At 41.5% G+C, this 21,383-nt stretch overlaps 1 protein-coding gene across 5 annotated transcripts in view; it reads right to left on the bottom strand.

Annotated features, from left to right (window-relative positions):
* Positions 1 to 21,383, bottom strand: part of LOC122794391 (CD2 associated protein) — a 3,269,826-nt gene that overhangs the window by 2,178,833 nt on the left and 1,069,610 nt on the right. For all 5 annotated transcript variants that reach the window (XM_044062740.1, XM_044062738.1, XM_044062742.1 and 2 more), the window contains one exon: positions 525 to 678. In XM_044062740.1, the coding sequence (XP_043918675.1) occupies positions 525 to 678 (154 nt within the window). The remainder of the gene's footprint in view (positions 1 to 524; positions 679 to 21,383) is intronic.

Raw genomic sequence — 21,383 nt, 5'->3', positions numbered from 1 at the left:
ACTGTGCAAGACTTACAATTTTTGGCACGATACAATCCAAAATCCTCATGCATCACTGTGCTTTGCAACAGCCAAGGGGTGTTAATATGAGACAACAGTACTTCTCTTACTAAAAAAAAAAAAAAAAGGGGGGAATGCAATGCCTGCTGGTGAGAAAGTCTAAAACTAATATCTTTTGGCTTTTCCCATTAAGGGTCGCCACAGCAGAACTCCGGTCCGCTAATGATTGGCAGTGGATTTTTACGGTGCTGAGGTGCCAGCCTGACGCCCAGTCTTCAAAGAAGGCACACCCATTTACCCACGCACCTACCTGCATGTCTTTAAACGTCACTTGACCACGGGGAGGACATGCAGATAGTTGATGGTGAGAAAGTAAAATATGCAAATGACTCCTCATATATAAACACGTCACCAATGCTAGAAAAACAGCCATAATAATTAACAGATAAAAACAAGTAAAAAATCTCTCAAATTAACAAATTTGAGAAGTACAGAGAGAAAGCACAACTGAATAAGCTACTTACTTCTTCGGATGCTCTTTGGGTGTGGATGTGGCTGAAATGCTCCTGCTGGTAATCCATAAACACTCATTCGCTGGACAAGATTGGCAACATTTCCAGATCGTTCTTTGCTAACAGGATGATCATCATCTTTAGATGCTACACCTTTCTTAATTTCCTATAGTAAAAAATTAAGGAAGATGTTGCAGATTTGATAAAGAAACAAGCTAGTAATTTCTCACTTATTTGTACACTTTTTTACACCTTACACCTCAACACGTTCAAGTTGGTACTTATATGCATACATACATGTCTCACAAAAATTACATAGTTAATAAGAATTCTGAAAAGCACATATTTAAGAAAGAATGTTGCGCTTGAATATGCTATCCATTCCCAATACCCAAGAAAAACTTTGCAGATAACTACATAGATAGATGATAAACAATCTAACCTCACAATGTAAGGGCAGGTGATCCACAAAGTTTGTTATCAGTTCTGCAACAGACTTGGCAAAAAAAGAAAAAAATGGTAACTAAGCACAACCCCTAAACACCAGGAAGAAAAAAACTGTGAAGTGACACAAAATCAGAAAGTAGCATCTGCTGCAAAAACTTCTCCCTTAATACTGTTCTGAAAATACTTGGCGTTAACAGCATTTTACATACAAGGGCTCTTGCAGCAGTCAGCACATGATCAGGAGCATCAAAGCCAAAGCAAAATGTCAAAAAGGTGATCAGCCCAGAGAAAGTACAGTTGTGTACACTTACCATAAATGTAGATGTTCGAGTGTATTCACTGTTACAGTCAGTACATTTGTGTATTCTGCTGGCAGGTTTCCCGCAGTCGGCCTGAATAACAAAGTCTTGGGTCCTGCGTCGGTTGCTGTCTCTTCTTCCATGATGTCAGGTCGTCAGGGGTACAAATCATGCAGCAGACACCATTTTAATCAGTGTTTCTTGCTCCATATGTCAGGTGCCCCCCAAATAGGGGGATATATATATATGTGCATGTAATTTAGAAAACAAAAAATATACCTCCAACTAAAAGCAAATACACCAAAAAGGCTTTTGAGCACAGTAAAAGAAAGAAGAGGTATAATAATAGAGAAATAGGGGGCTGGCGGGTGGGTAAGCAGAACTGCAACAGTGACTACACAAGAACATCTACATTTATGGTAAGTGTACATAACTGTACTATGTTCTTCGTGTTTCACTGTTGCAGTTATTACATTTGGGTAGAATCCCAAAGCTATGGTTGGGAGGATGGAATTATACACCATTAGGAGCAGCTATAAGGCCCTGCAGGACAGCAGTGGCAAAGCCTGCTCTGGATTTAGAGAAGAGAGGTAAATGGTAATGTTTGGTGAACGTATGAAATGAGCTCCAAGTAGCAGCTTCTAGAATGTGTCTGGTAGGAACTGCTCTGAGAAAGGCTGCAGAAGTAGATGCAGCCCTGGTGGAATGGGATCTGATCCCCTTGGGGACAGGTTTACCATGGTGCCTGTAGCAGAAACGAATACAATGGCTTATCCATTTTGAAATAGTCTGCTCTGAAATAGCCTTTCCCTCTGCCCCTGCAGCAAATGCCACCAGTAATTGCTCAGATTTTCTTAGAGGTTTTGTCCTGCTTAAGTAGAATCTTAGTTGTCTGTGTACATCCAATGAATGCAGAATCCGCTCCCCCTTGTTCTGTGGATTTGGGGAAAAAGTTGGCAGATGAATGGTCTGATTAAGAGCCACACCGGATACCACCTTAGGCATAAAGGATGGATTGGTCCTGAGGGCCACCCTGTCCGGATAAAAGATAATGAAAGGCTCCACTGCCATGAGGGCCTGTAGTTCTGAAATCCTTCTAGCTGAAGTGACTGCTAAATGAAAAGCTGTCTTCCAAGAGAGAAATGTTACGTCTGCAGTAGCAGCTGGTTCAAAAGGAGGTAGGGTGAGTTTTTCCAAAACAAAATTGAGGTCCCATGCAGGAGTTGATGCTCTCCTGGGAGGTCTCAAATTTTTGGCCCCTCTGAGGTACTGCTTTAGCAGGTGGTGAGAAAAGAGATGAGGCTCTGTGTTGTAATGAGCCAAAATGGCAGAGGCATGGATTTTTATAGAAGAAAAAGATAGGCTCATATGAAACATCTCAGTTAAATATTGCAGAATCTGAGGAATATTGGGCATTGCTGTGTTTATTCCTTGTGCTTGGTTCCAGGCGCATAATCTTTTCTGTTTATCAGCATAAGATTTTCTAGTACTAGGCCTTCTAGCCTCCAAAATGACATCCATCACAGGTTTACTGAGAGATGTGACTGGTGAAATTAGTTGATTAGCCATGCTGCAAGATTCAGAGTTTGGAGCAGAATGTGCAGAATTTGATAGTTCTGCTGAGACAGTAGATAAGGTGTCTGAGGCAGGTAACATGGAGGAAGGTGTGACATATTGCGTAGGAGCGGGTACCAGTGGTGGCGAGGCCAGTCTGGAGCAATCAGAATCATTTTCGTTTTTTCCTTTCTGACTTTTAGTAAAATCTTGGAGAGCAGAGGCAGAGGAGGAAAGGCATAGACTGATAAGTTTTTCCAGCTGAAGGACAGAGCATCCACTTTCCAAGGTTTTTTGTGATGAATTCTTGTGCAGAATTTGCCCAAATGATAGATCTTTTTGTTTCTCCACAAAACTATGTCTGGGCTCCCCCATTTTCGTGTCAACATGCTGAAGATTTGTGGATCCAGTTTCCATTTGTGTGGGTCCATAAGAGTTCTGCTTACTTCTTCTGCCAGAGTACTTTGCTTTCCTGGCAGGAATTGAGCTTGTAGATGTATTTGGTAAGTCAATGCGGTGTTCCACAAGGCCATGGCTAGTCTGCAAATGGGGTAGAAGTGGGTACCCCCCTGCTTGTTTATGTACCACATAACTGTGGTATTGTCCGTCTATCAGTAGTTGTCCTGGATGAAGGAAGCCCTTGAAGGCTGTCAGAGCATTCTAGCTAGCATTTTTTTCTGGTTGACATGTAGGTGCATTTGATTTGGGCCCCATTCGCCCTGAATGCATCTCCCTGCCAGATGGGCCCCCTAAGCATAATCTGATGAGTTTGTAGTCATGGTTTGGGTGGCAGGGGGTGGAATGAATGACAGTCCCTTGTTTTGGTGACAAGCCTCTGCCCACCATAGGAACTCCTGTTGCAGGCAAGGAATGATAGGAATCATTGTTTCCAGGCTGTGACAATGTTGACTCCATAAGTTTTTTAGGTACCATTGAAGTTTCCTCATCTGCAAGTCTTGCATATGGAATTAGTACAATGCAGGAAGCCATAAACCCCAAGGCCTGCAGAATTTGTCTTGCAGATAGCTGGGTTTTTGTGGCCACTTGTTTGAAGTATGTCATCAATTGAATTTGTTTCGCTGGCATGAGGTAAGCCATCTGGGAAGTTGTATTCAAGCTTGCAGCCAGGAATGTAATTATTTAAGAGGGTACCAGTTGTGATTTCTTTTCGTTTATGGTTTACCCTAGGCATGTTAGAAGCCTTTTTACAAACGCCAGATGCTGTAGAAGAGTGCCCTTGTTTTCTGCCTGAATTAGACAATCGTCCAGATAAGGATAAATTTGAATGTTTCTTTGTCTGCAAAATGCAATTACTGGTGCCAAGCACTTAAGACCCTGGGTGCAGTAGATAAGCCAAAGGGCAGTGCAGAGAACTCGTAATGCAAATAGCCTGCTTTGAAGCGGAGGTATCTTCTGCAAGATTCCCTGATTGGGATATGCAGGTAAGCCTCTTAAGTCTAGAGTTACCAACCAGGCATCCTTGTCCAGCATAGGCAGTAACTGTTGTAGAGTCAGCATCTTGAATTTTGGTATGTCCAGGAAAGTATTTAGAATGGATAAGTCCAGAATTGGACGCCATGATTTGTCTTTTCTGGGTGCCAGGAAAATTCTTGAATAAAAACCTCGTCCTTTTTCCTTTTCTGGTTCTGGGTGAATAGCCCCCATATCCATGAGGGACATAACTTGTTTCTGGGCCTCTGCCCACTGATTTGGAGGCAGATCTGGCCATCCGTTTGGAATTGGCAATGTGGGGAAATGAAATCTGTATCCCTGGGATACTATATTTAAAACCCATTTGTCCAGGGTAATTAGATGCCAATTTTGTGCATGAAGTGCTAGTTTTCTCCCCAAAGGGTCTGCCAAAAGATAAGTGCTTGGAAATGGCAGAGGAAAGTCATTGAGACTGTTTACTGTTGGGGGGGGGGGGGGTTGCTACTTCCAGATTTGGAGGTGGAGGCACCCCATTGTTTTGTTCTGTAAGTTCCTTGAGACTGAAACCTGGAGCCTTTGGAGTGTATGGGTTTGACCTGAGCGGCTCTGTTGGGTACTGGAAAGGACCATATCTTAGTAGGCCAGTGCCTAATGAACCTGGGTGGCTGCACTTGTAGGAAATCTTTTACAGTTTGCATAGATTTAGCTTTGTCTTCCATCTTTTCAAAACTTCTTCTGCCTTATTACCAAACAGACTGTCCTGTTGTAAAGGAGCATTCAACAATTTTGCTTTAACATGATCAGGCAGATTTTGCTCCTTGAGCCAAACATGCCTTCTTTTCACAGAACCAGTTACGGCAGCCCTGCAAGAGGCATCCAAGGAATCAAAACCACATTGCAAAGTATGCTTTCCAACTTGTTCAACTGAATGCAATAAATCCTATAACTCTATTTTCCACACAGTCAGAAATCAACAGCATTTTCTGTTTCAGTAAGCCCATGACATGCTGTTGATATTTAAGCATATGAAATTGACAGTTTAAAGCCCTGATTGCCAGGGTTGCAGATGTGTAAACCTTCTTACCCCATCTATCCAATGCCCTGGAGTCTCTATCAGAAGGGGTTGGATTTTTAGCAGTAGAAGCCTTAACACCCTTGGGACCCTGAGAAATTGTTTCAGGGTTAGCAGTAGGGTTTTTAAAAAGAAACTTGTGGGAGTCAGGAACCCTGTAATATCCGTCTGGCTTACTAGGAGCCGGAGGCAGGGAATCAGGAGCCATGCTGGATTCTGAGAAATCATCATCAACAATGTCTAAAACAGGAGGTATAGCCAAAAGTCTATGCTGAGGAAGAAGGAAATCCTTAAGCCTCTTTTTGGATTCTGAAAAATCCTGACTCTTCCAATGAAAATGTTCCCTTAAGGTATGCAAAGTTTCTCCAAAAGACAAATCCTCAGGAGGAGGAGGAGAAGCAGAAGGGATGGATTCTTCTGCATCAGAGTCCTCATAAGGTGGAACAGAAAATTTCTGATCAGAAGAAATGGACACCTGATCTGAAGATTCATAATCAGTGCCTTGCCTAGGCCTCTTAGCAAGAGGGGGTTGGGAACCCCTGATCAAGATAATTAAACCCTCAGCCATTTTGATCATTTGTTTTTTAGACAAAGGGGCCTGAACACGTGGCCCATGCGTCAGTTTTTTAGACATAGAAGTTGGTTTTGGCCTTGTTTTTGATAATGGCGTCGGTTTAATATACAAATCTTTAGGCCTGAAAACACCCTCAGAAGCCGGTGCCTGCTCAGCGGCTCAGGACCCATCTAAGGGAGAGACATCCGCGGGTTCAATATTTGAAGTGTCTCGCGGCATACCGAACTCTGAATGGGTCTCGATAGAGGCCTGCGAATCAAAAGTAGCAGGCTTCATGGGCTGTGAATGCGCCTCACTGAGTACCAGCGAACTGGCGACTGGCTTAGGAGAAGCTTCGTTGTCGGTTTTGGACCTCGAAAGTCCGTCTCTGTCTTTTTCATTAAGTTTTTGTGAATTCCGATACTTGGATTGCTAACCGACGACATTTCTGGATAGTTAAATCTTGAGCCAAAATATTTAGAAGCAAAAATATACAGACGCTTAATAGTGCGTTAGTTAAATTTAGCACAAAACCGACAGCAAGGCACATTGTAGTCCGGGCTTAGGCAGGGAATACAGTACAAATGAAAATCCTTATGAGGTATTTGCTTCCCACAAGTAATACAATTATTAACTTTTATTGACATCGGTAAGGAGCAAGAAAAAGTTTCCCCAACGGGTACTTAGCTTTAGGTTGAAGACTTCGGTTCTGAAACTCGAAAACGAAAATTTCAGGAGTCGGCCGACCGGCACTTGCGAACTGCTTCTGCTTCGGACACCACACGGCAAGAAAGACTGATTAAAATGGCATCGGCTGCATGTTTTATACCCCTGAAGACCTGACGTAATGGAGACAGCAACCGACGCAGGACCTAAGACTTTATTATTCAGGCCGACTGCGGGCAACCTGCCTAGAAAATCACCCCCAAAGGCATGCTCATCAATCTTGTTAAAACAAGTGTCTCAGGGAAGAAAGTGTAAGCTTTGCCATGAATGCTGAATGAAGGCTGACGAAAGTATTTACTTATTTATGCTTTGTTGGCTGAGTTAGTCTCTAGACCAATGACCACTTTTAGATGGAGACATGAGGTGGTATTTATACTGACTATGGGAAATTTGGCCAAGAAAAAGAGGAAATTCTCCTACTCTTACTGACGAGTGCTGTGGGATCTTTTCTATCAACCTAAGCAACCACCACCTCAGGCAGAAGGGACCTCAGTTTAATATATTATCCAAAGTACAGCATACTCAGGAATGCACCCTCCATGCTGCATTATCAGTATTAGAAAATTAATCCGAGCGCCTGGTGTGGGAATGGAACCCATAGTCTTTTAACCTTCCAGCGTCAAAGGTAAGCATGCTATCTGTTGAACCAATGACAATAACAACTAGTTGACAAAAATGTACCTATATGCTGCAATACAACGTGGGAGACCTGGGAGTGCAGTTTTAATGTACTCCAAGCAAACAAGTTGTACTTTAACAGCAGAAGGAGAAATAGCTAATAAATAAAAAGACTTTCCAAAAAAAGCATGTCTGGCAAAAGAAAAATCACAGGTACGGTCATAACAATTCACTGCATTGAGAAGACAGTAGTTGAACAATTACAGACACAAAAACAGGATACTGACTGTTCGGGAGAGAAAGTTTCAGACACACAGAAAAACAGAAACAGGAAGAAAGAAAAAAGGAGACAGTCAAGAAAAGGATAGAAAAGCAAAACAGGTCAGGAGAAAATACAAGTTTTCTAGACCATGCGGAAGGATAAAGGAAGATCAGGAAAGGAGGGACGGGAAGTAGCCAGTAACAGCAGATATCAGTTACTCTACAAAAGGACCATGCTTAATTAATTCTTGGCTGAGTATATCTTCACCAAGCTCTAAAACCCTGGACTTGAGAATATAAGTATACCCATAATTTTGCCCGGGTACATAAGCATGCACATCTCCAGAGCCTACTAGTACGCCCCCATGCCACCAGTAAGCACCTTCCTGAAAAGCAAAAGAAAGACAGTGAAGATTCATATGTTCATTAAACAAATAGTATAAAATATAAAATGCATACTCCTGTCCAAATTAAAGGGACCTGAAAAACCAAAGACTAGGCTCATCTATATGGGGGGATGGCACTGCTGACACATCAAGGTATGTCTTTCTCGTATATTAAAAGGTATAACAGATATAGTATAACTGTGCCAAACATCAAGGACTAAATCCCAAGTAGTGAAACACAAGAGTTGAAAAAGCCACACAGCTGATTCAGCAGAAAGGGCAGCCTGCATAGTCTTAAGAGTACATACTGCATTTCCCCAACACAGCCTGAACCCCAGAGTCACAATCATCATTCTAAAACTTGGTTGGGGTCTAAAACATTAACAAAGTTGGACCAGCACAAATATCAGCAATGAATATAGTTATGGCAAGCAGCCCACTCCTCTGGTGTAGAGTGCTTTGACCACAGCATTTGCAGTCTTACAACAAAAAGTGTAGCTACCAATCAACTTGGAAAGCAGCTGCTTGACATTTGCAAGTGTTTCCTCCTTGTTGCAGAGGACACAAAGAAAAGCTTTACATTATTTTACAATTATATTATGAAACTCCTGTACCTCCTTCAGGGTAAAAAAATGAGCCGTCAGTGCACAGGTCATAAAGAGCTTTTTCTTCCCTAGTTTTTACATCAGAAAAAAAAAAAGATGATTGATAGACTGATTCTTGGACAGCTACAAAACCATCCTGATGGAGGGTGAAGCATAATGCAATTAGTACAATGAGGGTACCCAAGGATGATCTGTTCTGTTAATCTGAGGAGAAATAATTAGTTATTAACAGAACTAATTAGAATACAAGTTAGCAATACAGGGAGAACACCTACAAGTCATCTACTTAGGTCAAGCATTTACAACACAGCAGTGGGAAACTAGATTGGAGACAAGATATTATGCAGCTGCATGTTGCAATGTGAAAAATTCTCTAACAAGTTGTAAATGGCTGATGAGAGATGAATACACAACATGGTTTCTCTGAGAATTGACCTCAAGTCTAACTTTTAAAAACTGCAATTTTCCTACAACTGTTACAAACAATATGCTCTTTAAATGCATAACACAAACTACCGGATGGACATCAGCCTACATGACTGAATACTACACCTGGCATTTTGGGATTCAAGGGACTACACTAAGTTAATACTGAACCAGTGACCCCTTACATAAATAAGTGTAATAGAAAAGTCAGGTGAAACAACACTAAAAATATAATGTGTGCACAATGCAGATATTTCTACAGTGCTGATCACTGAGGTACTGCAGTACTACAAATAAAGACAGACTTAATTATGTACTGCAGAACTAAGCATTAGCTAGACTTGATTACGCAGTTAAGTGTTTTGTGAGAATCCTAGGTTTAAGATACCTAATTATTTGTTGACTAGGTAAGACCACAGGACACAAATACCCCTTGCACATGTGCAAACCAGAAGCGCCATCTTGTTAAGTGACTTGCTCAAAGTCTTACAGTTTCCAAGTGGAAATTAACAGACTTAAGAGTCAGAACTACACAGTGAAGCCTATTCTGAGCCTTAATCCTCTGAGTTAACAGTCAGTTATCAAATGCAATGTTCCGCAAATTTATTTTCAAGGAAAAAAGCTTTTGCTACTTGATTTCTAGTATGTGGTCTTATCTAGCTATTCTTAAACCAAAAGTAAATGCCAACCTGACAGTGTAGCAACCAGGATTTTCAAACTTAGTAGTAAAAGTGTTGCATAATATATGTGTGTGAATGAGAGGGAGGATAGAGGAATGGTGAGGATGCAAGGAGTAGAGGTGGCAAAGGTGGATGAGTTTAAATACTTGGGGTCAATAGTTCAGAGTAATGGTGAGTGTGGAAGAGAGGTGAAGAAGAGAGTACAGGCAGGATGGAGTGGGTGGAGAAGAGTATCAGGAGTGATTTGTGACAGACGAGTACCTGTAAGAGTGAAAGGGAAGGTCTACAAGAGGGTAGTGAGACCAGCTATGTTATATGGGTTGGAGACAGTGGCATTGACAAAAAGGAGTTTGAGCTGGATGTGGCAGAATTAAAGATGTTAAAAGTTGCACTGGGTGTGACGAGGGTGGACAGGATTAGGAATAAGTATATTAGAGGGTCAGCCCAGGTTGGAAGGTTTGGAGACAAAGCCAGAGAGGCACGATTACATTGGTTTGGACATGTGCTGAGGAGGGATGCTGAGTATATTGGGAAAAAGATGCTAAGGATGAAGATACCAGGTAACAGGAAAAGAGGAAGGCTTAAGATAAGGTTTATGGATGTAGTGAGAGAGGACATGCAGGTAGTTGGTGTGACAGAGCAAGATGCAGAGGACAGGAAGAAATGGAAACGGGTGATCTGCTGTGGCGACTCCTAACGGGAACAGCCGAAAGAAGATGATGAGTAGTAAAAGTGTTGCAAACTTTAGAGAGATTAATGAATGCTTAATGATGGCAGCCAGACAAGAGAATGATATCAGCTATAATTTTTGAAAAGGTATGGCTAGACGCCAAGGCCATTCAATTTAAAGATAAAACCTGTAAAACAGCAGAACAAAGAATGCAATAGTCAAGAAAAATAAAATAACGTTAACTACACTGTGCAACTAAATTTAATGTTGGATAAAACTTTAAGACAGGCAGGCTTCAAAAAAGGCAGAATAAAGACGTAGCTGCATGTCCTAGCTTGACTGTTACTGTCCTGATACACTATGTAGCTGAACAACGGACAAGCAAAAAAGTACAGTTGTGTACACTTACCATAAATGTAGATGTTTGAATGTATTCACTGTTGCAGTCATTACATTTGGGTTATCTGCTTGCAGGTAGCCCTCAGTCAGCCTGATTAACAAAATCTTGGGTCCTGTGTCAGTTGCTGTCCCTTCTTCCATGACGTCAGTTTGTCAGGGGTATAAAACATACAGCCGATGCCATTACATCAGTTTTTCTTGCCCCAGATGTCAGGTGCCCCCCTAATGGGAAGCAATTAAATATAAAAGTAAAAAGATATACCTCCAACAAAAAAGCAAATACACCAAAAAGGCTTTTATGCATAGTAAAGGAAAGTAGAGGTATAGTCAAAAGAAGTTAGGGGGCTGGAGGGAGGGTAATCAGGACTGCAACAGTGAATACACTCTAACATCTACATTTATGGTAAGTGTACACAACTGTACTATGTTCTTCGTGTTTCCTGTTGCAGTCATTACATTTGGGTAGATTTCCAAAGCTATGGTTGGGAGAAGGAATTAGGGCCAACTATAAGGCCCTGCAAGACTGCAGTGGCAAAGCCAGCTCTGGATTTAGAGAAAATTGGCAAATGGTAATGCTTGGTGAAAGTATGTACAGAACTCCAGGTAGCAGCTTCTAGGATGTCCCTGGTAGGGACGCCTCTGAGAAAGGCTGTAGAGGTAGATGCAGCCTTGGTGGAGTGAGGTCTGATCCCCCGGGGATAGGTTTTCCATTGTGCTTATATCAGAAATGAATGCAATGGTTTATCCATTTAGAAATGGTTTGCTTTGAAATAGCCTTCCCTTCTGCCCCTGCAGCAAATGCCACCAGCAGTTGTTCAGATTTCCTTTGAGGTTTAGTCCTGTCCAAGTAGAATCTAAGTTGTCTGTGCACATCTAAGTAATGCAGTATCCATTCCCCTTTATTGTGTGGATTGGGAAAGAAGGTTGGCAAATGAACGGACTGATTAAGAGCCACACTGGATACCACCTTGGGCATGAAGGATGGATTGGTTCTGAGGGACACCCTGTCCGCATGAAAGACGATGAAAGGCTCCACTGCCATAAGGACCTGTAATTCAGATACCTTTCTAGCTGAAGTGATTGCTAAAAGGAAAGCTGTTTTCCAAGAAAATTTTAAGTCTGCAGTAGCAGCTGGCTCGAAAGGAGGTAGAGTGAGTTTTTCCAAGACAAAGTTAAGGTCCCGGGCTGGGGTTGGAGCTCTCCTGGGTGGTCTCACACTTTTGGCCCCTCTGAGGAACTGCTTGAGCAGTGGGTGAGAGAAGAGGGGAGGTTGTGTTATAATGAGCTGAAATGGCTGAGGCATGGATTTTAATAGAGGAAAAAGGCAGGCCCTTGTGAAGCATCTCAGTTAAGTATTGTAAAATCTGACATAAATTGGGCGCTGCTGTACTCATCCCTTGAGACTGGTTCCAGGCACAGAATCTTTTCCATTTTTCAGCATAACATTTTCTAGTACTAGGCCTCCTTGCCTCTAAAATGATATCCATCACAGGTTTGCTGAGGGAGGGATGGTAAAGGAGAGATTAAGTAATCAGCCAGGCTGTAAGGTTCAGTGTTAGAAGCTGAGGGTGCAGAATCTGGTTCTCCTGCTGAGACAGCAGGAAAGGAGTCTGAGGCAGGTGCCATGGAGATAACCGTGACACACTGCGCAGGAGGGGGTACCAGTGTTGGCGCGGCCAGTCTGGAGCAATCAAAATCATCCTTGGTTTGTCCTGTTTGATTTTTAGTAGTACTTTGGAGAGCAGAGACAGAGGGGGGAAGGCATAGACTGATAGGTTTTTTCAGCTGAAGGACAGAGCATCCACTTTCCAGGCTTGTTTGTGAGGAGTTCTTGTGTAAAATTTGTCCAATTGGTAGTCTTGTGGAGAGGCAAACAGGTCTATATCTGGGCTCCCCATTTGCTTATCAATATGTTGAAAATCCTTGGTTCCAGTTTCCACTCGTGTGGGTCCATGAGGTTTCTGCTTAGTCAGTCTGCCAGTGTGTTTAATTTTCCTGGCAGGAATTGAACTTGTAGGTGCACTTGGTAGCTCAGGGCTGTGTTCCACAATGCCATAGCTAGTCTGCAGAGGGGGTAGGATTGTGTACCCCCCCCCCCCCGCTTGTTTATGTACCACATAACAGTGGTGTTGTCCGTCTTTACCATTAGTTGTCCTGGAAGAATGTTGTCCTTGAAGGCTGTCAGAGCATTCTGTACAGCTAACATTTCTTTTTGATTGATATGCAGGTGCATTTGACTTGGGTTCCATTTGCCCTGAATGCACTTCCCTGCCAGATGAGCCCCCCATTGCATAGTCTGATGCGTCTGTTGTTAGGGTTTGGGTGGCAGGGGGTGGTGTAAAAGGTAGTCCCTTGTTTTGGTGGCAAGCTTCTGCCCACCACAGAAACTCTAGGCGTAGGTAAGGTAGGATAGGAATCATTGTTTCTAGGTCTTGAGAATGTTGACACCATAGGCTTTTTAGATACTAATGTAGCTTCCTCATATGTAGTCTTGCATATGGAGTTAGAAGAATGCAGGAGGCTATGAACTCCAAGGCTTGCAATATTTGTCTTGCAGATGGCAGGGTTTTTGTGGCCACTTGCTTGAAGTAGGTTGTCAAATGAATTTGTTTCTCTGGCATGAGGCAAGCCATCTGGGAAGTTGTATTCAAGCTTGCTCCCAGGAATATAATTTGTTGACAGGGTATCAGGTGTGATTTCTTTTAGTTTATGGTGTACCCCAGACAAGTTAGAACCCTTCGTACAAAGGCCAGATGATTCAAAAGTATGTCTGGCTTTCTCCCTGAATTAGACAATCGTCCAGGTATGAGTATATCTGAATATTTCTTTGCCTGCAAAATGCAACAACTGGAGCTAGGCACTTTGTGAATACCCTGGGCACAGTAGATAAGCCAAAGGGCAGTGCAGAGAACTGATAGTGCGTGTAGCCTGCTTTGAAGCGTAGGTATCTTCTGCAAGATTACCTGATTGGGATGTGCAAGTATGCTTCTTTTAAATCTATTGTTGCCAACCAGGCATCTTTGCCTAGCATAGGTGTTTAGAGTAGACAGGTCCAGGACAGGATGCCATGAATTGTCTTTTCTGGGTACCAGGAAAAGTCTCAAGTAGAAACCCTGTCCCTTTTCCTCTTCTGGTACCAGTTGAATAGCCCCCATGCTTAAGAGAGAAAGTACTTGTTTTTGGGCCTCTGCCCACTGATTTGGGGGTAGGTCCGGCCACCCGCTTGGTGTTAGCAACATGTGGAAGTGAAATCTGTATCCCTGGGACACTATATTTAAAACCCATTTGTCCTGGGTAATGAGTTTCCAATTATTTGCATGAAGAGCAATCTTTTCCCCCCAAAGGAGCAGTCAGTTGACAAGTGCTTGGAAATTTTAAAAGGAAGTCATTGAGACAGTTTACCATAGGGGGAGTCTTATTATTCCCAGATTTGGAAATGAAGGCCCCCCACTGCTTAGTTGTGTGTCCTCTGGGACTGAAACTTGGGGTTTTTGCTGTGTCTGGGTTTGGCTTGAGAAGACCTGGAAGGGGCTGGAAAGGACCGGGCCAGTGCCTACTAAATCTAGGAAGCTGAACTTGTAAAAACTCTTTCACAGTTTGCATAGATTTAGCTTTATCTTCCATCTTTTTAAGAACTTACTCAGCCTTGTTGCCAAATAGGTGGTCCTGATTTAAAGGAGCATCCAACAATTTAGCTTTAACATGATCAGGCAAAGATTGCTCCTTAAGCCAAGCATGCCTTCTGAGCACAGACCCAGTAACAGCAGCCCTGCAAGAGGCCTGTAATGAATCAAAACCACATTGCAAAGTATGCTTTCCAACTTGTTCAGCAGAATGCATTAAATCCTGTAATTCTTTATTTTCCACACAGTCAGGAATCAACATCATTTTCTGTTTAAGCAGTCCAATAACATGTTGCTGATACTTTAACATATGAAACTGGCAGTTTAAAGCTCTAATGGCCAAGGTTGCAGAACTGTAAACCTTCTTACCCCATCTATCCAGCGCCCTGGAGTCTCTATCAGAAGGGGTAGGATTTTTAGCAGTAGAAGCCTTAACGCCCTTGGGCCCCTGTGAAATAGTCTCTGGATCTGCAATAGGATTTTTAAAAAGGAACTTGTGGGACTCAGGGACCCTGTAGTATCTGTCAGGTTTTCTGGGAGCAGGAAGCAGGGTATCAGGGGGCCAAACTAGATTCCGAAAAAGCATCATCAACAATGTCTAGTACAGAAGGAATAGCTAAAGGCCTATGCTGAGGTAGGAGAAGGTAATCCCCAAGCCTCTTTTTTGAATCAGAAAAATCCTGGCTTTCCCAATGGAAATGCTCCCTTAGAGTATGTAAGGTTTGCCCAAAAGAAAAATCCTCAGGAGGGGAAGCAGAGGGAATGGAGTCCTCTGAATCAGAATCTTCATAAGTAGATAAGGGCAAATCCAGATCATCAGAAGAATAAGAAACAGAATCCTGATCAGAAGATTCATAATCAACTTCAGTCCTAGGCCTCTTAGAAGGGGGAGGGGGGTTGGCTACTCCTGATTAGAGCTATTAGACCTTCAGCCATCCTTATCATTTGTTTTTTAGGCAAAGGCCTGAGCATGTGGCCTGGGCGTCGGTTTTTTAGGCATGGATCGAGATTTAGGCCTAAGTAAAGAAGGAGGCGCCAGTTTAACATGCAAGTCCGTAGGCCTGAATACACCCGGTGCCTGCACAGCAGCTCTGGACCCATCCAAAGTAGAGACATCCGTGGATTCCATAGTTGAAGCATCTCGCGGCATACCGGACTCCGAATGGGTCTCAGTAGAGGCCTGCGAATCAGAAGTAGCAGGTATCAGGGGCTGCGACAGAGCCTCACTGAGTACCGGCAAACTGGCGACTGGCTTAGGAGAAGCGTCATCGGCAGTTTTTGACCTCGGTGGCCTGTCTCAGTCTTTATCTTTGCATTTTTTCAGAATCCTGGTAGTTGGATGGCTAACCGAAGACATTTCTGGATAATTAAACCAAGAACTGAAATATTTAGAGGCAAAAATATACAGATAACGGATAGTGCGCTGATTAAATAAAGCACAAAATCGACAGCAAGGTACGTCGTGGTCAGGGCCTAGGCAAGGAATACAGTACGATTGAAAATCTTTACGAGGTATTTGCTTTCCACAAATAATGCAATTATTAACTTTTACTGACACTGGAAAGGAGCAAGAAAAAGTTCCCCAATGGGGTACTTACCTTTAGTTGAAGACTTCGGTTCTGAAACTCGAAAATGAAAATTTCAAGATTCGGCCGACCGGCACTTTCGAACTGCTTCTGCTTCAGGCATCGCAAGGCAAGAAAGACTGATGTAATGGCGTCGGCTGCATGTTTTATACCCCTGACGACCTGACATCATGGAAGAAGGGACAGCAACCGACGCAGGACCCAACACTTGGTTAATCAGGCCGACTGAGGGCTACCTGCAAGCAGATAACCCAAATGTAATGACTGCAACAGTGAAACACGAAGAACATCAATTTTGTCTACAGGTGTTCTACACAGGAGACTGATAAAAATATAGGGTAGATAGTCCAAGATGCGATTCAAAATTTAAATCAAATGAGAGAGTTTGCTGGAAACACGAGTTTAAACTCACACTATCAAAACAGAAAGGGTTTAAGAAAAAGATTAAAAGGTAGAGACTAGACAAAATAGCACCATTAACAGATGGCAAGTGCCAGAGAAAATAAAAACAACAAAAAAAACTGAAACAGATTATTAATATCGATGCAAACAATGCTGACAGTAAGGAATCGCAAGCTGTACAAAGACAGAAAGCATCACTTGGAGGGGGGGGGAAGAGTCCCTCTAAGCGATTCTGCAGTAATAGTGATTAAAGTACAGCAGTGTGAGTACTCGCTACAGCAACAGATGCTCAGGTGGGGTTACTCATGTTGAACTGATGTCATTCCAGTTTAATCTGGGTAATAAGTTTAATTGTGAATCTAGGAATATAGTTTATCTGGCAACATGTACATTTTGAAAATGTTTTTATGTTGGCAAAACGGACCAAAGGTTCCGTGATAGGATATATGAGCATGAGTATAGTATCAGAAAAGCTAAGGAATCTAATGCTCTGGCAAGGCATGTTTTGGATCATCCAGACCATTCCTTTAATTATATGGCCATTGATGGCATCAGAACTAACCCTAAGGGTGGTCCATTGGGCCTATATTTAGCGAAAAAGGAACTTGTTTGGCAATTGAGGTTGGATGCTTCCTCATGGCCAGGTTTGAATGACATCAGTTCAATATATTGTTTAAATGTCAAATTGCTCAATTTATGACTCTCACTTTTTCATATTCACTTATATTTTAATCTTATATATAAAATGCATGTATATATACATATATATATATATATATATATTTAAGTTTTTACACAAACATTTGGTATATTGTTTTAGCGGCTGATGCTGATTAGTGCAATTTTTCTATATGAATGTTTTGGAGGGAAATTACTCAATTAAGGTGATGTATTTAAGTGTAATTTTGTTAGAGTTTTTCATCTGAAGAAGTCCATTTGAATTTTACACGGACGAAAGTGCTAATCTGTGGATATTAAGCATTGCTGCGGTACTAATGCTTCTTTTGCATTTTTTTAGTTTAGTTGTTTGTTTTTTTGCATATTTTGGTTTATTTAGGATTTGTTAACAGATAGGGCACATTGTGTGTATGCCCCAAATCTGTCCATGACAATCAAAGACCTACCCTGGTAGAGACGTAAGCACAGAAACAGAAATAGCTGCATTTGACAAAACGGTCATGAAAAGGAAAGATATACAAAAAATTATTAATTCAATGGACACCAGGTAGATGAGAACCAGCTTTATCCCTGCAAATCAGGGAATGTTGACAAGGAGGTGTGAGATTTAAGCTCCTATATCCATATGTCTTGAGAATATTTTTTTCTTGAAGGATCAAAGACATTTTTGGATACAGAAAAAGCAAAAGAAGAAATCAGTTTTAGTCAAAGTTTAAACAAAGAATTAGTCAGCAAGTTGAGGACTCTGCTTCTCAGTTTTTTGACAAATTCCATAAAGAGTATATGCCAGTGAAACCTTTTCCACTCTTCCAATGGAAGAATTCTGAGTGACAGAAAAAACTAAGAGCTGACTATAACAATCAGAAGTACCTTGAGCTTCATTCAGAAACTCAAGGTGTTTGGAGATCAACATGATGAGGAAGAAGCAAAGCAATAATATCAAATTAGTGAATAAATGGGAGTTGTAAAGTGTCACTCCAACAGATACAATTTAGACATAAGAATTGTCGTTATGCAAGAGGACAGGGCTGAAAAAGACTGGATGTTTGCTGACAGTGTAAAGCAGGTGGGAGAACTCTAAAGCATAACCCCCATTAAATACAATGGAGGAGGTACTGAAAAAGTACTTCTTTGTTCTTATTAATATTTTTATAACACACTTCTTGATGTCATACTGCACAGCAGTTCTGTATGGCAAGCAGAAGTATTTTTAATATAAGGTGGTAGGGTTATCAAATGATGGCTGCTTATGCTACTCATATTAAAGTAATGAAGTACTTCTTAGCTGTAATACATCCAGGCTTTAAATTGTAACTTGGTATGAAAGGCTGGAAATAAGCAGCATAATGCTGTGATTAGTAGGCTCATTAGTAGGCTCATTAGGCAGGTAAACATGCAGTGGTCACAGATATAATAATTTACCATGGTTTTACAGATGTGAAAGTCTACAATAACATTCTTAGTTTAAGCTACAGACACGGGATTCTTTCTTTAACCATACAGGCTAGAAAGGGAGAATATGAAAATCATGAAAAATATTTATTTTCAATTATATAACAAAAGGTCATTAATATTCCAAAATGTGCACACTAATTAGACAGCCCAAACAGCTTGTCCATTGTAATTACAACATATGACAATAGAAAAGTAAGTATCACTGAGCAGCCAGACTTTGTTGGTATATGTTGAGGATAGAGCAAAATATGAGAAAAATCAGGTAATTTTGTAAAACTAAAACTGAAACATATCTGTTTTTTCTCGAATTTCTGAACTATTACTATTACTGTTTTAAACAGGGGGAAAAAAACAGCAATGGTGACTTTCTTTTCTTCTCCTGCCCTGCACTGATGTACTATGCAAGTGTTAAAATGCAAGTCACACATGCAAGCAATTTCTTTCTTAAATAATGTCATTGTATAATAGCAGTAATCTACTCCAGTGTGTGGTTATATCAGGATTTACCCACTGTTGGCTTTGTTTAACCACTTGGGCTTCAACCTCATGAACAAGCCACACCATCCATGGGAAAATCTTGACATATCTACATCCAGTCGTGGATTACTGCTTAATTATTACCTTGTTTTGTGAAAACAGAGCAAAATAGGTGTGAATAATTAGTCGTGGAGGTCTGACTAATGTGTTCTGAATGAACTCTACATTTGCAAAGATCCTAGCTTGTTTTCACTCCAGCAGATGCTTTCATTTAGAGACAATAAGTTTACAGGTACAGTATACAAGCAATAACCCAGCAAAGGTCTGAACAGTATGCCCTGAGCAATAAGTGCAAAGAACTTAATTAAATTAATAAAGAAAAAAAAAAAAACAGTCTCACTGGGAACCCCTTTATGTGCACAACAATTGCTCATACTTGGGTCACTGGGTTCTTGTGCATAACCTGTACTAACTTGTACCAGTTTTTCTAATTACAGGACTGTCCAAATCAGCATTCTTGGGACCCTGTCCTGTGCTTTATCCAATTCTAGGAAATGCCCGGATGAACTCTTTCCTTACCTCTAGTTGTCTCTCCTTTATGCACTTCACTGCAAACATCATGTTGGTTGTTTTGCATCCTGATCTGAATCTAAACTGTTCATCTCCCATCGTATTTTCTACTACTCTGTGTACTTGCTTACCGGTCACCCTTTCAAGTACTTTAATGCAGTCTAACAGCACTTTGATACAGCTATATTGCTCACAGCTGTGACTCCCCCTTTTGTTCTTGTATACTGGCACTAGAATGCTTACTCTCCAGTCATTTTTGATACGTCTTTCTTTCCATACTGCTATGGGTACCCTTAGGAATAATTTCTCCCCTAACTTGACCAACATCTTCATTATATTTGTAATGACCTCATTTAAGCCTGCTACTTTCCCAGATTTCATTTTCCTTAATGCTGCTCTTACTTCTAAGGCGAGCTCTTCTTCCTCTTTCACTGGATACGGGACAGCACAACTTCTATGGGATTTTCTTTAAGAAGCTTCTGGAAGCACTCCTTTATCTGCCTTTGATTCCTGTGGACTGGTGAACACATTATTGCTGGCATCCTTTATGAATGGTGCCCAATGACAACCTTCTTTGTCTTTCTGGCTTTGCCATGCAACCGGATAGTTTCTTCGTGCTCCCTACAGAGACACTTTCCAGAAGTTGGTAGAGTGCTTCTGACCCTTTGTTCTTTGTTATTGTTCTTTCAGCTTGATTCTTAGTTAGCTAAGATTTCTTCTTCTTAAAATGGTCTATCTTTTTTACCTCCCACTTTTTCCTGTATGCTTTCTTTCATTTGACAACTTCCTGGAGTTATGCATTCTACCACAGCTTTTCTTGTACAACTTATTTTCATATCAGGCAAGGCTGCACATTTGTTCTACAGTCTTCATACATGTCGTTTTGAGATGCTGCCATTCTTCCTCAACTCTACCCATTTCCTCTTTTTCCTAAAAGTGATAGAGGCCAGGGTATTTACTCCAACTCTTTTAGTTTTAATCCAGTCAGCTTCCAGAACTTTAGCATTGCCTCGCTGCTGCCCTTAGAGCCTTCTTTAGCCAAGGCTTGCAACTGAATGCAGCCACCAGTGGTTTATACGTTGTGGGTAGATTGTTAAATTTGAGAAGGCTTTCTAATCCCCAATTTTACTGCAATGCCCTTTCCTTACCAGCAGGAAGTCTACCAGGGTCGTGTGCGACTACTCTTGTATGCTGATCTTGTGACTGTCTTTCTTGCTGTACCACGTTTGTCACTGTCAAGCCTTTTGCCACGCAGAGAACCAGTGGCCTCTCCTATGTTGTTCCACCAAAGTGGGCCAAGGAAGTCCTTGTATCCTGTTCTGTCAGTCCCAATATGAGCATCTAAGTTCCCCATTGTAAACACCAACTTATGTTGCCCTTCAATGGCTGCCTATTCTCAGTATCACAACCTTGCTGTGGGGCATATACTGAGATAAATAATAGTGCCCTATCTTTACACTGCAGTCTGAAAGCCACAAGTCTGTTACTTAGTCTTTTACTCTGACATCCCTCATGGTCTTCTGAAGCTTCTCCCTCACTACAATTCCCACACCATTTCTAGTCTGTCCTCCACCTAAGTAGTAGACTGGAGAGAGGAGAAGTGGCTTTGCTGCACTGCCCTTCCACTTTGTCTCCTGGGATACACAGGATATATATTGTCTTTTTTTACCATCATGTCATCCACTACCAAACTGTGTCCTGTCAGAGAATCTACAATCAGTGAAGCAATTTTTAGTTCATGTTGGTAGGTTGACTGGGTTTACACCCAGCTCTCGTTCAACAAAACTATCCCAGGTAACTCAGGCTGGACTAATATAATGTTTACGTAATATTAAAGGGAATGGAAATTGTTAGAAAGAAAACACAAACTGTGTGAAAATAACAATAAGAAATGTGACTATAATTTTTGTTTTGTACTTAGTACTCATGAAATATTTAGAATGGAATGATTCA

This window comes from Protopterus annectens, chromosome 2.part1 (assembly GCF_019279795.1).
Source record: "Protopterus annectens isolate FY-2018-M chromosome 2.part1, PAN1.0, whole genome shotgun sequence".
NCBI lineage: Eukaryota > Metazoa > Chordata > Ceratodontiformes > Protopteridae > Protopterus > Protopterus annectens.
The sequence above is the reverse complement of the archived record's forward strand: the minus strand, read 5'-3'. Positions and strand labels throughout refer to the sequence as shown.